Genomic DNA, 17965 nt, shown 5'->3' with positions numbered 1-17965 from the left:
GCTTACATTTTTTTAGAAAATTGTACAGTGCATTATAGAAGAGTTGTGAACTGGACACACAAGCCTTTAATTCTAGCTCTAGCATTAGTGACAACTAAATAGGAGATTTAACCCTAATCATCTCATGTAATACATGAAAACACCAGACCAGGTCAGTGGTTTTAATTTTCTTCTGATCAGTGTTTAAATTGAATTTTTCAGTGGGACAGGGAAGGAATTTGAGTTTCACTGTAAGTATATGATGAATAAGATCCTCATACTTAAGGTAAGAACACTCCCAAGGGCTAGAAGCCACAACTACTTTCCCATAGCTGAAAAACCACTCAAATAATACCTGAAGTTTCTTCCAGCTCTCAAGGTTTAGCAATTCATGCAATAAACATTCCTGGAATGAGGGGCACTTGGGTGGCTCAGTCGGTTAAGCATCCAACTCTTGATCTCGGCTCAGGTCAAGGTTTCACAGTTTGTGAAACTGAGGCCCGTGCCAGGCTCTGCCCTATTAGCAGAGTCTGCCTGGGATTCTCTGTCTCTCTCTCTCTGCCCCTCCCCTGCTCATGCTCTCTCTCTCTCCCCCAAAATAAACATTAAAAAAAAAATTCCTAGAAAGAATAAATTTGGAAGCACCTGCTATGTGCCAGGCCCCAGTTTTGCACTTCCTCAAAGAACTCACCCACTGAGAACACGGGACCACGTTGGCCAAAGCCATGGCTATTGGGAGCTCTCCCTGGTCTCCCATCATTGTGACCAACTCCACCAGCCTCTCAAACCGGTCGGCCAGCACCGTTTCTGCAAGCGTGTCAAATTCTGTGCCTTGCTGGAGGATTTTTGTCAGAACTTCCATAAATGTAGCTCTTGTCTGAAGATCTTTGTGATAACCTAAACCTGATATGGACAGATAGATGCAAATTTACTAACATGGACTGTTGTAATTTTGCTTGTCTTACGTGCCAATTCTCTAGATTGTCAATTTCTCTACGAAGCTTTCATTTTATCTCACCTATGGAGTGCATGAGGCCACTGTCCACATTAGCATTGAGTAAGTTGGACATTGCAAGGACTGTGCAGTGCCTCAGTGATGCCAGCCTCCGGGACATGCCACGTTTCCTGCCACCTGTTTGTGCATTTTCATCTTCAACTTCACTACAGTCATTCAAAAGGTTCATAAACAATGTGAAATACCTGAGAAGTAAAAAGATCGACTCTTACACAGTGAAGGCCACAGCAACCAGAAAGCTAATCTGATTTTCTGAAATTATCACATGTGCATCACACGAGTGGTCTTGGGTATCTGCTTCTCTCCAGTCCTGGGATAATCAGCCAGTGTGGCTCATCACGAAGTGTGCTATGCTGAGTATGCTTTTATCCTGACAAAGCCAGCACGTAGTTCATAACATAGCCACCGAACAGATGCAATCTTTCCTGGTCGATGCAGGGAACACTTTTAGTGTTTACCATATAAAATTAGTAGTCCAAATAGTTTACACAATGCCATTTGAAATGGCTTAATGAGGTGATCTGGATTTTACTGCCAATAATTCAATGACCAGACACTTTCTTTAAAAACACAAAACACAGTTGCTTTCCTAACCCAGTCCTATCATAGGGAATATTGCCTCATGCATGGGTTATATTTTATAAGCAGCTGCCAATAGCCATAATAGCCAAGTAATAAGGTCCACTTTCTACATACAATCATTTGCCACTTTGGTTAGATTTTGTTTTGTTGTATGTGGGGCTTTGTTTTTTGCTTTGCGTTTTTGGTGACTGAAATTTACTTCAGAAATAACTGTGACTTGGCTTCCATCAATTCCACACCATCTCCTTCCTCAGGCTGCAGTGGAAGACCAGCCAGGAGTGAAACAACGGCTTCCATGCTCGCCTGGTCCAAGTCTCTGAAGAAAGAAAATTTAAGGACCATATGAGTGTTTCAGGTTCTTCCACTCGACCTTCCCGCAAATAAACACCTTCCTAACGGAACTTTAGGAATTCAGGAACCACCTATTTCATTAAACTTATTAGGACAACCTAAATAATTTGAGTTAACATGCACACCCAGAATGCAAAAGCATTTTAAGTTAGGGAGAAGGTGATGATAACTTTCATAAAACCAAGCCTCACTGAAGGAATTTATGTGAATGATTATTATGTACTTCAGGGTTCAATTAGTTTCTGACATGTGACCATAAGTATTTACCATCTGAGCAAATACAGGAAATTCCAAACATCACTTTCTCACATTGGATTTTACTGAAAATCATTCAGTTAAAAATAGAAAGATTTAAATAATTCAAATGCAAAACCCTGATATCCAAAAAACACATAAAATATATTGATAATAGTGATGATGTAGTATCAACACCCTGAGTAAACCTGCTAATAATTAAAAATCACCCTCTCCATCTCTCTCTCTCTCTCTCTTTACCTTGTAAGACATTTTACATCATCATCTGCTGCTTGGTTTGATGTTCCCATGACCCAGTCTGTCAGGTATTCTACCATCTTATTCCTACAGAATGCCAGAGAAAAGGAAAATAACAAACGATTTTTTTTTTAAGCCACACGTACACCTTTAGTCATACAAATATTTTTTATAGTGCAAATATTTGCCAAATCACTCGGGTGACACGGCAGTTTCATTGAAGAGATACCGCTACTCCAACTCTCAACAGGCAGAAGAAGGGCACACAAACAGGCAACGTGAATATCAATGCTCCACGTCAGCCTTTAGCTATCATACCAGTTTGGAAGCAGAATCAAATTCTTAGCTCCAGTATGATTTTAGACAAGGGGAGCACTGTCATGGGCACAGAGCTTTGGGACATTTGAAAATACAGGGAGAGAAAAATAAAAAGGTAAATTGTTGCTTTTCCATTTTCTCCCTCCCCTTTCCTAGGATAATCAAGTAGCTGCTGGGGTTTTTTTTGTTTTTTTGTTTTTTTTGGTTTTTGGGGCTTTTTGTACTTCATTTAACATAAGATTTACAAGACCCTACTTTGCTCTTTTGAGAACTCACCTAAATTTCATCTCTTGACAAAATGAGAGGTCATCTCTCCTTGCCATCATTACCTCGACTAACTGACACAGTTTCGTTTTTATTTGAATTGCATGGACCATGTTCCCAAGCACTCGAACATATCTATTTAGACATAGAAACATTCAGGGGGAAAAAAGAAAAAAAACACACATATCAGATACAAACACAAGAAAAGTTTTCTAAATGCTTTACCCTCTAAGTAAAATGACGAAATGTGACTATGAAAACTGCAATATTTTTATTTATAGGAGCACATGCATAACTTCTGCTTACCTTATTGCACCCCACTTTGAGTGCAATAAAGAATAGCAAATTATTTCACTAGCAACCACCAATGCTGATGTGCTTCTGCTACATTTCAGTAGAATACTTACCTGACTAGATTTAACATCATTGTTTCAATGCTAGCTTGCCCCAGATGTTCGGAGCTGCCTTCAGTATGATTATCTAGTAAGTTCTTCATTATAGCTATGGTTTGCTCCACAAACTGAGTATTGGTGTCGGTCAATAAAACCTACATAAAGAACAAAAACATCTTGGCATCAGCGCAGAGCAGACACATCACAGATGAAACTGCGGGACCTAACTGTCATACACATGCCAGAAAGCACCTGGGGGCATATACCCAAAGAGGCACACAGACACACATAGGCACCCATACCCCTACCCAAGACATTTCTAACCCCTGGCACACCCACAACTAGAGTTCCTAAAAACCAAACTGCTCCCTATATTGGATGATTCTTCTTTCTGCAATTTTCCGCCCATTTTTTAAAAATTGTGAGTGGCTGCTCATGCCAGTATTGAATTAAATAATCAAAAAGAAAGAGGCTTATCAAACAAATCGATTCAAAGAAAAGGGTGAAAAATAAAGCACAGAACACTTTACCTGTCCTTGCGAGTCAAAAAACTTGCTGATGGTATTCTTCAATTTGTTAAATAGCATTGGATAAAGAGCAGGACTCAATTCTAGACCCACCAGATCCTTAACGTTGGTCCGTATTTGAAGTCCCACTTTCTCATGGTTGCACACCATTAAGGATAACAGCCGATCCATAAATTTGCTGACAGGTGTATCTGCATTTCCCTCCGAGGACATCACCGAAATCATGGAACCCTTGCGTTCACTGACTGGGCCCATAGGGGGGCTATAGGTTGCCAAGCCAGAGTTGCTTCTTTGCTGCAGGCACACTCCCCCAAGGGCGCAAAGGAAGCCAGTCATGTTGATCCATTCCTGTAGGGAGTCCGTGTCAGACAAATCTATGGATCCTCCTCCACTCACATGAGACATTCGCCTCTTAACAATGGTCTTGTGAAGGCTTTCAGCAGCCTAAACACAAAAGTTTTACGGAAAGCATGAATCCAACCTCAATGGGTTGAGAGACGGGACAAATTACTTTTTATCCAACATTTCTTCCATGACAAAAGAACATTTTTTACATTTAAAAAATGCAAGTCTTCACTCCAACCATTTCTAATGACATCAAGGTATCTTACTGCTCAAGGGCAAATGAACTGAGGTACAGAACTAAGGTAGCGATAAACACATGTGCAATATCAGACACAGAAGGTGGTTGTGGACTGCAGCTCAGAAAGGAACATGCAATCAAATTATTTGCTTCTATCAATCCCTGGACCTAGAGGCAATGTCTGTGCTGCTTCAAGGAATATAAGCATTTGGAAATTTTCAACCAAGTAGTATGTGCACTTATTAGTGATGGCCCAAGTTCAAGTACTCTGGGACCAGCTTTGCAAACACTGCACTACTATTTTTTTTTTTTTTTAGTGTTAATTTATTTATTTTTGCAGAGAGAGAGAGTGCAAACAGGGGAGGGACAGAGAGAGAGGAAGAGACTGAATCCCAATCAGGCTCCATACCATCAGTGCAGAGCTGGACATGGGACTCGAACCCACGAACTGTGAGATCATGACCTGAGCCGACACCAAGATTGAAATGCTTAACCAGCTGAGCCACCCAGGCGCCCGCATTATGCTACTATTAACAGATTCTGCATGGCAAGATGAGAGTAATCAAGCAAAAGAACCACTAAACAGGAAGGAAGGGACTGTAAGGAAGGGAGTGCAGAAAAACAAGAAACAACAGAAAATAATCAAATCCTACAAGAATCTGACTGAGGAGTCATCTTTAGAGAGTTCTGATCCTGTTAGTTTATGGAGTACAGATGAGAAAGAAAAACTCTTACTATGTGTGGCAAAGGTTTTTCAAATTCAGTTCTCTTTATATACTGCTTATAAGCTAATACTCATCCTATTAAAGAGGACATATCAACCCAAGAAAGCAACACATTAGGGGCATTCTATGATAAACAAGGTGTAGAAGTACCATTGCAATTGCTTCATTATGTATGTTTGTTTTGTGGGAAAAATGGCCTTTCTCCCATGATGGATTGCTTTGAATAAGGAACTCCTGAAACTACCATTTCTTATGACACATGCGTTTATTACAGCTGGAGCTAACAGTAGAGTATGACTACCATCCCTGCGGTCGTGCAGCACATTATCCCTTTTAGGACCTACGTTATAGGTATTTATGCAAATTCTCTGAACAAGAGTAGAGACAGAGTGCAGCTTGCAACATGGTGACTTAACATGTAGCACGGTGACAGGGTCATTGCCTACAAATCTCTGCTTTGACAGCATGTTTTGACAGAGAAAGCCTAGATCTTACACTTCGGTATTTTCTGTCACCTACTTTGTGAGGTTGGCTGGACTGAGTCAGATAATGAATCAACTTCATACCTTCGGTGACTTGTACGATAAAGAATCATTGGTATCAGACACAGAAATGACCATTGCAAAAGAACTTACAAACTGGCTTATAAGCAACAATGTGGTAGAACATAGATTTGGAGCAAATTTACATACTGAGATTATCAAACAGTGCCAAGAGAGTTTTAAGTTTTTAGCAGAAGAGCGACTGAGTCCTCAGCATATTGACCGCATGTGGGCTGCAGCAGTGCTGAACACGGTGATCAGTACCTACGTGACTTATTTCCTTTATTTGTCAAGAATGTGGATCCACTACCACTTAGACATCTCTTTTATCCAGTCTCAATCCTTGAGCCAAGTGTTCGTGGTGAACAAACATTGTACTGGGCATCAACGTCAATGAAACCTTTTTTCTTTTAAAGCATTATTAAATAAAGTACTAGGCTCAGGTATCTAAATAGAGTTCTTCTGCATCGTTATTAAATACTAAATTAAATAAGAAAGAGGAAGAAGAGCTCAGAAGAGCAGCTCTATCACCTTGGTCACCTGCAGCCAGCCCTTAAAGTACTGATAACAGTGATACCCATCAAAGTGGAGGCAGTGACATTGAAATGGATGAACAACTTATTAGTAGATCCAAACATGTGCAGCAGCGACTTTCAGACACGGAGGAATCTGTGCAGGGAAGTTCTGACGAAACTGCCAACAACGGTGAAGATGAAAGCAGTGGCCCCGGTAACAGTAGCGGGCATAGTGATGGATCTAGCAATGAGATGAATTCTAGCCATGCAAGCCAGTCAGCTGGGAGCCCTAGCAGGGAGGTACGGCCAGAAGACACTGCACATATGAAACCCTTTAAAGAAGATGATGAAGATGACGATCGTGGTCACAATCCTCCTAAAAGCAGTTGTGGTACAGATCTTCAGAACAGAAAGTTAGAAGTCAAGCAGGCATTTGCTTAGGGGATTCCCAAGGCCCATCAGAAAGAAGTGGGACAAGCAACGGAACAGGAAAGGACCTGGTTTTTAACACTAAGTAATGCCATCAGGAGATAATCAAATGCAAATGCTAGAGGCCTGTTCACACTCTCAAGATCCAGAGCATGGTATTTCAGGGGAAATAAACACCATTCGTATAGCACAAGCATCTCAAGAATCTTGTATTGCACACACTGGGGACTTTCTGGGGGGGGGGGGGAAACTACTGGGAATGGATCCTTTAATGGCCTGCAATTTATTGGTCCACAGCACCACCACCCTACCATTATTACCACCATGATGGGCATATTGCTGATGATATGCTAAGTGCGGCTGACGTCAGATGCAGTAGCATCTAGATCAGTGCAAAATCAGAATATGGCTGATTGTGATGAAGCATCTGCGTGTGAAGAGCAGTTAGTTCAGATTAATTCACATGTAGAACATCTTATCTCCAACATCACCTTCCCAATTTGGCATCTATTTACCATTGACATCTTAAGTCAAGGACCCAAGGACCTGCAGTTAGTTCAAAAACATCAATTCAACATAATGCTCTAACAGGCATTAGTTTGGGTAATGTTTGCTTGGAAACACTTTATTGTGGGATACAGTTCAAGATATGATTCAATAATCTTTCTGAAGGATTAAGAAATGAAACAGAGAAACTTCTCTGTTCCTCGGTATGTTGGCTTATAGACAGATTCGAATGAGATTCATTGAAGGCTGCCTTGAAAATTTAGGCAAGAACAGGTAAAGAGGAATTTTTTACATGGCAGTCAAAGCTCATTCTGTATATTCTTATCGACTAGGTATGGTGAATTTAATGTACTATCATCAACCTGTGTTTTAGTAACTGAAGTTTTCATAATAGGTTTAAAGACTTTTCTCTCACAGGGTTCATATTTTATCACTCAGCCTTGCTTTTCGCAGCACTTTTTGGCAGTCTTGGTTAGATTCCCTCCAACAGAAACAATAATGCTTATTCCCTTCTTGCCTCTGGGAACATCGTAGTGAGTATTCTGTTTTCAAGTTACAGTTAAATGTTCTTGAACTACATCATATTACATATAAAAAAAAAAGCTAAATAAGTCAAGTTAAAGTTAAGCTGAAATATAAAAATTTTGATAGTGGCATTGTTCTCTCTGGGCGGATCTTTTGTGTCTTGACTTGTGCAGCACATTAAGAATTAGGTTAGTGTTTTTTCCTAGTTTGAATTCTACTGTTTATTTAATAGGGTCCAAATGATTACCACAAGTTTCTTACATTTCAGTTCTGTTCCACTAGTACATTTCAGGTTTCCCTTGATAACGTTCCATTCTCTGGCATAGTAAATTCAGTTATTAATTGAATATGTAATGTTAATATAATGTTTGCAGCAGGGGCCTCTGGGTGGCTCCTCGGTCAAGCGTCCAACTCTTGGTTTCGGCTCAGGCCATGATCTCACAGTTCATGAGATTGAGCCCCGTGTCAGGCTCTGCACTGACAGCACGGAGCCTGCTTGGGATTCTCTCTCTTCTCTCTCTCTCTCTCTCTCTCTCTCTCTCTCTGTCCCTACCCTGCTGTCATGAATGCACCTGAGCTCACTCTCTCTCTCTCAAAATGAATAAACAAATTTATATACATATATGTATATATACATGTAATTTATATATATTATACATATATGTATAATTATATGTTATATACATATTTATATCTATTTATGTTAATATATTATGTATTATATATACATGTATAATGTTTTCAACTTACCTCTGCCAAGGCCTGATATAACTAATTTTATTGAATATTTAAGTACTTTAAGATATTTTTTTTACCTCACTGAATTAGAAAAAAGTATATACAATGTTTTATTTTCTGCTTTTGGTCTTTAAAGAGCTCTAATTTGACAATCACGATAGAAAAATTATTCATGCAGGTGTAAGAAACCACAGACGTCTGTCTGTTAGTGAATCGGTTTGGCATATACTCTGTCTTTTTTTTTTATGTTTTTTTTTTAATATTTTTTTTTAACGTTTATTTATTTTTGAGATAGAAAGAGACAGAGCATGAATGGGGGAGGGTCAGAAAGAGGGAGACACAGAATCCAAAACAGGCTCCAGGCTCTGAGCTGTCAGCACAGAGCCCGACGCGGGGCTCGAACTCACAGACAGCGAGATCATGACCTGAGCCAAAGTCGGATGCCCAACCGACTGAGCCACCCAGGCGCCCCTTATGTTTTTTTGTGAGAAAGAGAGTGTGAGCAGGGGAGGGGCAGAGAGAGAGTGAGAAGAGAGAATCCCAAGTAGGTTCCAAGCTGTCAGTGCAGAGTCCCACATAAGGCTCGATACCAAGAACCATGCATGACCTGAGCTGAAATCAAGAGCTAGACACTTAACCAAATTAACCACCCACATGCCCCATGCATATACTCTTTAAAAGGAATGCTTTTATTTTTTTTTAATTTTTGTTTCAAGTTTTTATTTAAATTCCAGTTATTTAACATACAATGTAGTAATAATTCCAGTAAGAGGAATGCTTTTAATGGCTGAATGTTTCATCATTTACAGAGGTGCTATAGCAGTTTTTTTTTTAAATGTTAACTGCTTGGGGCGCCTGGGTGCCTCAGTTGGTTAAGAGTCTGACTCTTGATTTCAGCTCAGGTCATGATCTGACCTTGTGGGTTTGAGCCTTGCATCGGGCTCTGTGCTGACAGTGTGGCAACTGCTTGGGATTCTGTCTTCCTTTCTTTCTGCCCCTCCCCTGCGCACACACACTGTCTCTCAAAAATAAACATTATTTTTAAAAATGTTAATTGTATGGGGAGCCTGGGTGGCTCAGTCAGTTAAGCATCTGACTTCGGCTCAGGTCATGATCTGGCAGTTTGTGGTTCAAGCCCCGTGTTGGGCTCTGTGCTGACAGCTCGGGGCCTGGAGCCTGCTTCGGATTCTGTATCTCCCTCTCTCTCTGCCCCTTCCCCACTCATGCTCTGCATCTCTGTCTCTAAAAAATAAGTAAACATTAAAAAAAAATTTTAAATGTTGTCTTTTAAAAGCCCTTGTGAAACCACAAGTGTTTTTTAAGTACTTGTTGTATCAATTTATATTCTCCATATGTGTATCTGCATACCCTATTACCCAGCAGTTCCACTGTTAAGTATGTACTTCACAGAAATATACCTAGACAGTTACCAAAAGACACATTCAAGAATGTTCACAGCAGCACTGGTCAAAATAACTCAATAGTCTTTGTATAGCTATCCAGTGTTCAAAGAGAATAGAAAGCAAAATTAAATTGTGAACTGTCTGCTGAACGAAATAACATACAGCAATAACAGTGAATGAATGACAATGGCCCAGAGCAGTGTAGGTCACTCTCACAATGTTGAGTGACAGAAGCCAGATATAAAAGACTACATCTCCAGCACTCCATTTACAGAAAGCTTAAAACAGGAAAGCTATTATATTTAGTAGTCAGGATAATGGTTACTCTTGGGTTGTTTAGTGATTGGAACTGGGGCACAACAAAGGCTTCCCATGTGCTAGTAAGGATTTTTTTTTCTTGTTGTGGGTGCTGGTTCCACAGGCATGTTCATCTCCTAATATTCTGAACTGTTGCTTTGATTTATACATGTTTTTTATGTATGTTATATTCCAATTAAAAAAATGATGTGAAAAAGGGGAAAAAAAGAAGTCCAAACTTAGAGTACCATATACATTTTTTAAGAGCCACTAATATATTTTTGTCATAGACTGATAGAACCAACCCAGAATATTAAACTTCTTTTAAAAAGCTTTGGACTCACATGAACGAACCTTACAAACATTATGCCAAGTGTGTGCCAAGTGTGGGCTGTGTGCTGACAGTGCGGAGCCTGTTTGGGATCCTCTCTCTTCCTCTCTCTTTGCCCCTCTCCCACTCACACTGTCTCTGTCTCTCTCAAAAATAAATAAACTTAAAGAAAAAAAAGAATACCTAACAAAATAGTAAAATGCATTGTTTCAATTTTAATTTATTTTATCTAACTTTGTCATCCCTTTCCTGAAAATTCTGTGAAGTACTCTGATGGAAAAAGAGAAGGAAAGAGGGTAAAGGAAGGGTCTCTACCACAGATCATCTCTAGCTTCTGCTCCCCCATATTTCTGCAATGATGGAAACACTTTATACCTGTGCTGTTCAACACAGTAGCAAATTGCTACATCTGGCTAATGAATCCTTGAAATATGGCTACTGTAAGACTGAGAAACTGAATCTTAACTGTATTTAAATTACTTTAAATTTTCATTTAAACGTAAGTAGTCACATGTGGCTAGTGGCTACCATAATAGTGCAGTTTTAATGTTTATTTATTTTGGAGAGAGAGAGAGAGACAGAGAGAGAAAGAGAGAGAGTGCAAGTGGGGGAGCAACAGAGAGAGAGAGAGAGGGGGAGACACAGAATCCGAAGCAGGCTCCAGGCTCTGAGCCGTCAGCACACAGAGCCCGACGTGGGGCTGAACTCATAAGCCATGACGTCGTGACCTGAGCCGAGGTCAGACACTTAACTGAGCCACCACGCACCCCCATAATAGTGCAGTTTTAGATGAACCAACACTAAATAAGTCTTACAACAACTATATATATGTTATACGAAGAGTGACTCCAAAGATTACTGAAATGAAGTATACACGTCTAGCAGATCAATTAAAAGACAAAAATCAACTTCACAAACTCACCTGGCCATCTTCCATTTTAGCTTTTGGATAGTTGAGGATTAGTTTTGTGGCTTGTTCCCACTTTGCATGTGTATCTTCCCAAGCCTAAAATGAAAGCAATTACCACTTGAAAGCAATTTTAAACTTAGGACTAAAAATCAATCAGCGATAGGTCTCAAACTTGGTGCATACTAGAGGTATAATATCCCACATGTAATATGCACATATAAATTAGATCTGCTTCAAAAGCCATTCCTTGTCTCTCTCTCTCTCTCTCTCTCTCTCTCTCTCTCACACACACACACACACACACACACACACACACACACACACACACAACATGCGGCTTCTCCGATCGAGGGTGGGGCCTGGGGAGCTGTTTCTGTTGCAAAGAGCATACCTCCGTGTTTCCTGCAGTGGGGTGCTCGATGCGCCTGAGTAGTGCCATCACTCTTTTCTGAAGTGCTGCTCTTCCTAAGCAAAGACAACAGCACATCAACTCGTTGCACTTAGAGCCCTGAATGCCATGGGAGAGCCTGGCGGGCCAAACCCCCAAGGCAGAGTAGGAGGAGTGGAATGAATGCTTCCTATGATAAAGGTGAATGCTTCCTTTTGCTAGCCTCACAGGAAAGGTATTTAACTTGGACTCTACAATATCCACAGCATAAAATAAGCTATTCCCACCTATATTTACTCAAAACATAGGCCAGTGTGTTTAAAACTTCACCATATACAGTTCAGCCACAGTAAATTACACAATCTGAAACTGACAGTAATTTATACTGCCAGTTTTTAAACAATTGTACTGCGTATTAAAAGCTCAGTGAGAAGTTAACACATTTGTTTCAAATGCTATTTATTTTCACCCTATCTTATGTAGAAAAGGATTTCAGGTGAGCTTCTTGAATTAACTCTCTAAGCTTACCAAGTAGTTCCTACATTCCTGGCACAATCAGATGTCGTGTGACTCGAGGCAAACTGAGTGGCGGGGTGGGGGGACATTATCCACACTTACCTGTTGACATCATATTGCTGACAGAGGCAAATTCCATGAATGTGTTATAGTTGGGCAAGAAGTTGTGCACCGACACTTCATCCACCCCACACCGGATATCTGCCTCCTCACAGAGGTGGCGGAAACAGGACATGGCAACCAGAACAGCTTCAGTGTCAGGGCTCCACAGAAACATGTACAGGGCCACTTCGAGTTTGGTCTGAGCCTGTCGGCATATCGGCGGTGTGCCACTGCACCCTGCTGCACTATCCTGGGAGTCAGGGATGAGAGGCATTATGTTTGCAACTTAGGTGATTTTATTTATCAAATCCAACAATGCAACACACTGTGTACCATGTATGTGTGCATTCAAGAACACGCAAAAGCTTTCCCCTGCAACCATGACAGGAATTTTCAAACCCCTAAACATCTTGTCTGAATGAGAAATGAGATGATTTGGACCGATACAATGCTACTACTTGTCCAATTTCAAATCGAATAGGTATTATCCTTACTTTAGATCCTAGAAATATAGATGAAGTCTAACGCAAACACAAGTAAAGTACCCGTGGCATAAATCTACTGAATGAAAAATGCAATGCACTTCCAACTCAATTATAAATGACAAAAGAAGTAGTAAGAAATTCTATCTACCCACCAGTAGTAAGAAATAAAGTAAGTCCGCTGCAACAAGGACTAAAATAAGGGCACGGACAAGAACCTAATGTTGCTGTAGAAGATATACTTGATTCTGGGTTACAGAGTTCCAAAAGGAATCCTCATTTACAACATGAATGTAAATTCTGCAGTCAACATAGACTGCAGTAAACACTATACTGCTTACTTGTTGTTTTTCCTCAACAGAAGGTTATACTGAAAATTAGGGATAAAAGAGCTTTGGTCTGTACTTCTAGATTTTCAAGTCTAACAGTAAAATGCCAACGGTCAAGTGGACCAGCAAGATCTTCTGTGGAATATCAGTATAATCAAGATTCCTGCAGGCTACATATGGCAAAGATTAGGGAAGTTAACCTAATCCTACAACAAGGCTGTGAATACACGCTGCTGACCTTCCCATGAAAAAGCAGACACTCATCTCCATGATAAGGATTAAAGAAATGTACTCTCTAGATTGGTAGCTGCATCCTAAATGCCACAAATCGTGTTTTTAGGTTTTTAAGAGTAAAAAACAAAACAGGTTTGGTCTGGAAGAGACATTCTTTTGTCATGATTTGCTATTTTCACTTGTACTGTGATTTATTTTTAAAAAGAATTATGCACACAAACACAAAAAACACAGACACTTATCGATTTCAAGCAAAATGCTTTATCTCCAGTAAATTTGTATTTTTGTTAGGTGGTACAACTTTTAAACTTCTGCGATATGAATGAATATGAATGGTCCTTTGTACAGTAGAGGTTTATGATAATTGTAGCTCTCAGTTATAGCTTATCAATAAGTGTCAATCAATCAAGTGCTGTTTACACACAATCTCATTTAATCCTTCCAACACTTCTGGGACATAAATTGTTGTTATCCCCATTTTAAAGCTGATGAACTGGGTCACAGGGTTGTTAGGAACTTGCCTGAGGTTCCACAAAGATCAGTGATCGAACTAGAATCTAAGCAGTTCTTTACTACACTGTATCATCTAGTTGAAATTTACCAAAGTTCATTCAGGAAAAAACATACAGCACAGATGACAATAATACAGGAAAACTACAAAAGAAGCTGCTTACCATGGATGAGTTTCCTTTTCCCTTCCGAAGAGAGGCTCCAGGCGTACAAGTACGTATTAATTCTTCATGATCCATGGACATCTGACTGGTAGCTCCACTCGAAGGAACATCACATCCTACCCCGTAAAGGAAGAGAAAGTGACAGGAACTTCTATCTGCCTGCTAAAAAGAAGAAATAAGTAAGCCTTTCTGAAGCACTGATAATCAAGAAAACTAAATACATAATATGAGCTGTCTTTCTGTTTGCAACTATCCTGGAAAACTTCTCATCCCAACTCCTAATCCTTGAAGAATATTCACTAGAGACCCAATAGTACGAATAATGTTTGCTCAGTGTCTTTGAAGCTCCTCAGCCTTCCACCCTTCAAATCACCAGAAACGACAGGTTCTAGAAATGCAAATTAACATTTCTAGATCTAACATGAGCACAGTTAAACATCAACAACATAAATCTACCACATGAAAAATACAAGGTACTTCTCAGTCAATTACAAATGACAACAATTTTCTCCCCATAAGATTTTACCCTGTGCCATATGAGGATAATTGGAAGTTGACTCTTTTGACACTAAGTTCCTTTGGACCAGTAATTAACACTGGTAAATATGCCAAGCCTGTTGCAACTTTACTGACCAGAGTACTGCAGATTATTACTGGATTACTAATGCTTATACTCTGGAGAATTATACCATAGGCAAAGGTATGAAAACCCTGAAGTCTAATCTTGTTCCTTATCTTTGGAATAATGCCAAATCCCACTATATTAACACACTAAGATAACCCTCATGTATAAAACCTAAATCACCATTAGCCCATTTCTAAACAAAGAAATTTAACAAGCTGCATGGTACACTGAAAAACATGAGTATAATATGTTTAAGATATCTTGGAGTTATTATTCTAGAAAAAGATAAAAATTCATTGAATCAAGAACTCCAAAAATTACACCATAATAGAAAAAAATTTAACTGACTACAGAAACTTTATGATAAAAGAAATTTAAAGCTCTTCTCTAACTCCCTAAAATCTTGTCCCCATACTTTAACAGTTCAGAATCAAGACTTTTCACTCAACCGTAAGGGAGAGGACTCAGATATTTGAAGAGGTGAAATTGTCACGGCAGAAATGTAAATAAACTTAAAGACCCTTAACCTCTTTCCTTAAGTTTCTTGACAGATAACTGGACTAGCCTAAACCATAAGATTCAAGTCTTATGCACAAACTTGAGACAAGATAGAATATGTTTCTCAATCTAATTTGGTTATAGCAGCCCCCACTCCTCCTCGGCCTGCCCCATAGAGTCCTGTTGAACTCAACTGGAATTTATCAAGATTGCAACTTCAAGGACAGAGACTCAACAATTTTTAAAATGTTAACTTCTCAGCCATTATCCTCTGCACACATATTTCCCTTTGAAGACACCGTAGGCAGAAAAAGCTAAAGTAGGACTTAATTTGGCTAATATACATTTTCTTAATCTCTTCCCATTTACCCCAAAATAGGCTTCCATTTTAAAGATGTCACTTTGCTTACCTTATTTTTAAGAAGAAATTTATTCCTGCAGATCAAAATTTCCCGCAACCATTTGAGAATTTCTGTGCTACTAAGCATTTGATGGCTAGTTAATTTCTTGCAGATGTAAAAAAGCATTTGAGAGCTGCAATAGCATAAAGTTTGTGGTTATCAGTATCATCGATAAATAACCTAACAGAGGTATAATCAGTACATAAGAATGACATTCTCTCATAATGGATATAAATATACAGAAGCTAGGATTTTATTTTAAAGAAATTGATTCTCAAAATGTTAATAGCACGATAATCAAAGGGAAGAGGTCTACAAATTATGTTAAAAAAAAAAAAAAAAAGCAACCAACTCTAAATCCTCCAATCCCCAAACTCCCAAGTGTTTCATCTACGCATCTCATCTTTGCAGAAGACTCAGAAGAAATGACAGCCTACGTGCACAGCATAGGCTGTATGTAAACCCAGTGCTCTAGAGCAGGGATCTGCAAACAACTGCCTGTAGACCAAATCCGGTCCATTATTTGCTTTCCATAAATAAAGTCTCAGTGGAACGTGGCCACACCCATTCATTTACATACTGTCTATGGCTTTCGCTTTCGTGCTCCGACAGTGAAACTGAATAGTTCAGACAGAGACTATCTGGTCCACCAACCTATGATATTTACTACCTGACCTTTTAGACAAAAAATTTGCTGATCCCCACTCCAGAGTCATCATATTGTCCAACACTGTAGCCACTAGCCAGCCACATGTGACTAATGGGCACTTGAAATGTGGCTTGCCCAAACTGAGATGTGCTATAAGTGTGAAACACAACCAAATTTTGAAGACTTGACGGAAAAAAATAATGCAAGATATCTCAGTAACTTTTATATTGATTATATATTGGAATAATATTCTAGAAATAGAAGCTGGGTTTAAAAATATTATTAAAATTAGTAATACCTTTCCTTTACACTCTGTAATGCGGCAACCCAGAAAATTTTAAATTAGGTATGTGGTTCACATTACATTACTATTCAAGATCACTGCTCTGTGTCTAGGATTTAACTCAGCTGCCAGGGAAGACAGTGCACCCACTTCTATGATGAGATAATGACAAAATACACCTAAGGATTACACATTTCCATTTTTCTCAATGTGTTGCCTTTGTGCTCTTTAAAAGATAATAATTTATACAACCTAGGAAATAAATTATAAAATTCTGCATATATCTTTACCTTCTAAACAGATGTTCATTATTTTTTTTTTTAAATTTTTTTTTTTTCAACGTTTATTTATTTTGGGGACAGAGAGAGACAGAGCATGAACGGGGGAGGGGCAGACAGAGAGGGAGACACAGAATCGGAAACAGGCTCCAGGCTCTGAGCCATCAGCCCAGAGCCCGACGCGGGGCTCGAACTCACGGACCGCGAGATCGTGACCTGGCTGAAGTCGGACGCTTAACCGACTGCGCCACCCAGGCGCCCCTTGATGTTCATTATTTTTTAAAAATATTTTTGAGAGAGAGAGAGAGAGACTAAGAGAGAGACTGAGAGACAGAGACAGAACGTGGGCAGGGGAGGGGCAGAGAGAGAGGGAGACACAGAATCTGAGCTGTCAGCACCGAGCCCAAAACACGGGGCTCGAACTCACTAGCAGTGACATCAGGACCTGAGCTGAAGTCAGATGGTGAACTGACTGAGCCACCCAGGTGCCCCTAAACAGATGTTCATTATTAATTCACTTATCAAAATCATTGGTATTATGGAAAATTTATGAAAGATCATAGTTTTTAAAAGTGAAATAAATGATTAACATCATATAATTTTAATACTCTAAGCTCATATTTCTAACAATTTAATACACAGTTGTAACTACATGGAAATCTGGAACATAAGAGAAAACACTAAGTAACAGTACTTATGGCTGGGTAATAATATTTAGCACAATGTTTTAAATTTTACTTTCTTGGAGCACCTGGGTGGCTCAGTTGGTTAGGTGACTGACTTTGGCTCAGGTCGTGATCTCGCAGTTTGTGAGTTCGAGCCCCACGAAGGGCTCTGTGCTGACAGCTCAGAGCCTGGAGCCTGCTTCGGATTCTGTGTCTCCCCCTCTCTCTACCCCTCCCCTGCTCATGCTCTGTGTCTCTCTGTCCCTCAATAATAAATAAACGTTAAAAAATAAAAAAATAAAAAATAAAAATAAAAAAAATTACTTTCTAAATTGCTGTGACAACAATTCTTACAGTTAAAACAAGAATCTAATTAATAATTCAAGACAAATAAAATACAAGATCATAAAACCTCT

At 39.4% G+C, this 17965-nt stretch overlaps 1 protein-coding gene across 7 annotated transcripts in view; it reads right to left on the bottom strand.

Moving 5' to 3' along the window:
• Positions 1-17965, bottom strand: part of NF1 (neurofibromin 1) — a 248210-nt gene that overhangs the window by 127352 nt on the left and 102893 nt on the right. For 6 of the 7 annotated variants that reach the window (XR_006962286.1, XM_047080763.1, XM_047080758.1 and 3 more), the window contains exons 16-27: positions 15684-15807; positions 14151-14312; positions 12432-12681; positions 11817-11890; positions 11438-11521; positions 3924-4364; positions 3409-3548; positions 3014-3136; positions 2423-2506; positions 1776-1892; positions 998-1179; positions 671-882 (exon numbers count right to left, since the gene is read on the bottom strand). Coding sequence is in view for 6 of the 7 variants with exons in the window: in XM_047080763.1 (XP_046936719.1) it covers positions 671-882; positions 998-1179; positions 1776-1892; positions 2423-2506; positions 3014-3136; positions 3409-3548; positions 3924-4364; positions 11438-11521; positions 11817-11890; positions 12432-12681; positions 14151-14312; positions 15684-15807 (1993 nt within the window). In the remaining variant the exon portion in view is untranslated. The remainder of the gene's footprint in view (positions 1-670; positions 883-997; positions 1180-1775; positions 1893-2422; positions 2507-3013; positions 3137-3408; positions 3549-3923; positions 4365-11437; positions 11522-11816; positions 11891-12431; positions 12682-14150; positions 14313-15683; positions 15808-17965) is intronic. The other variant, XM_047080759.1, reaches the window with a different exon arrangement.

Source organism: Lynx rufus, unplaced genomic scaffold (genome assembly GCF_022079265.1).
Source record: "Lynx rufus isolate CCGP_SWC_20201006 ecotype Redwood Valley unplaced genomic scaffold, mLynRuf1.p SCAF_18, whole genome shotgun sequence".
Classification (NCBI taxonomy): Eukaryota; Metazoa; Chordata; class Mammalia; order Carnivora; family Felidae; genus Lynx; species Lynx rufus.
The sequence above is the reverse complement of the archived record's forward strand: the minus strand, read 5'-3'. Positions and strand labels throughout refer to the sequence as shown.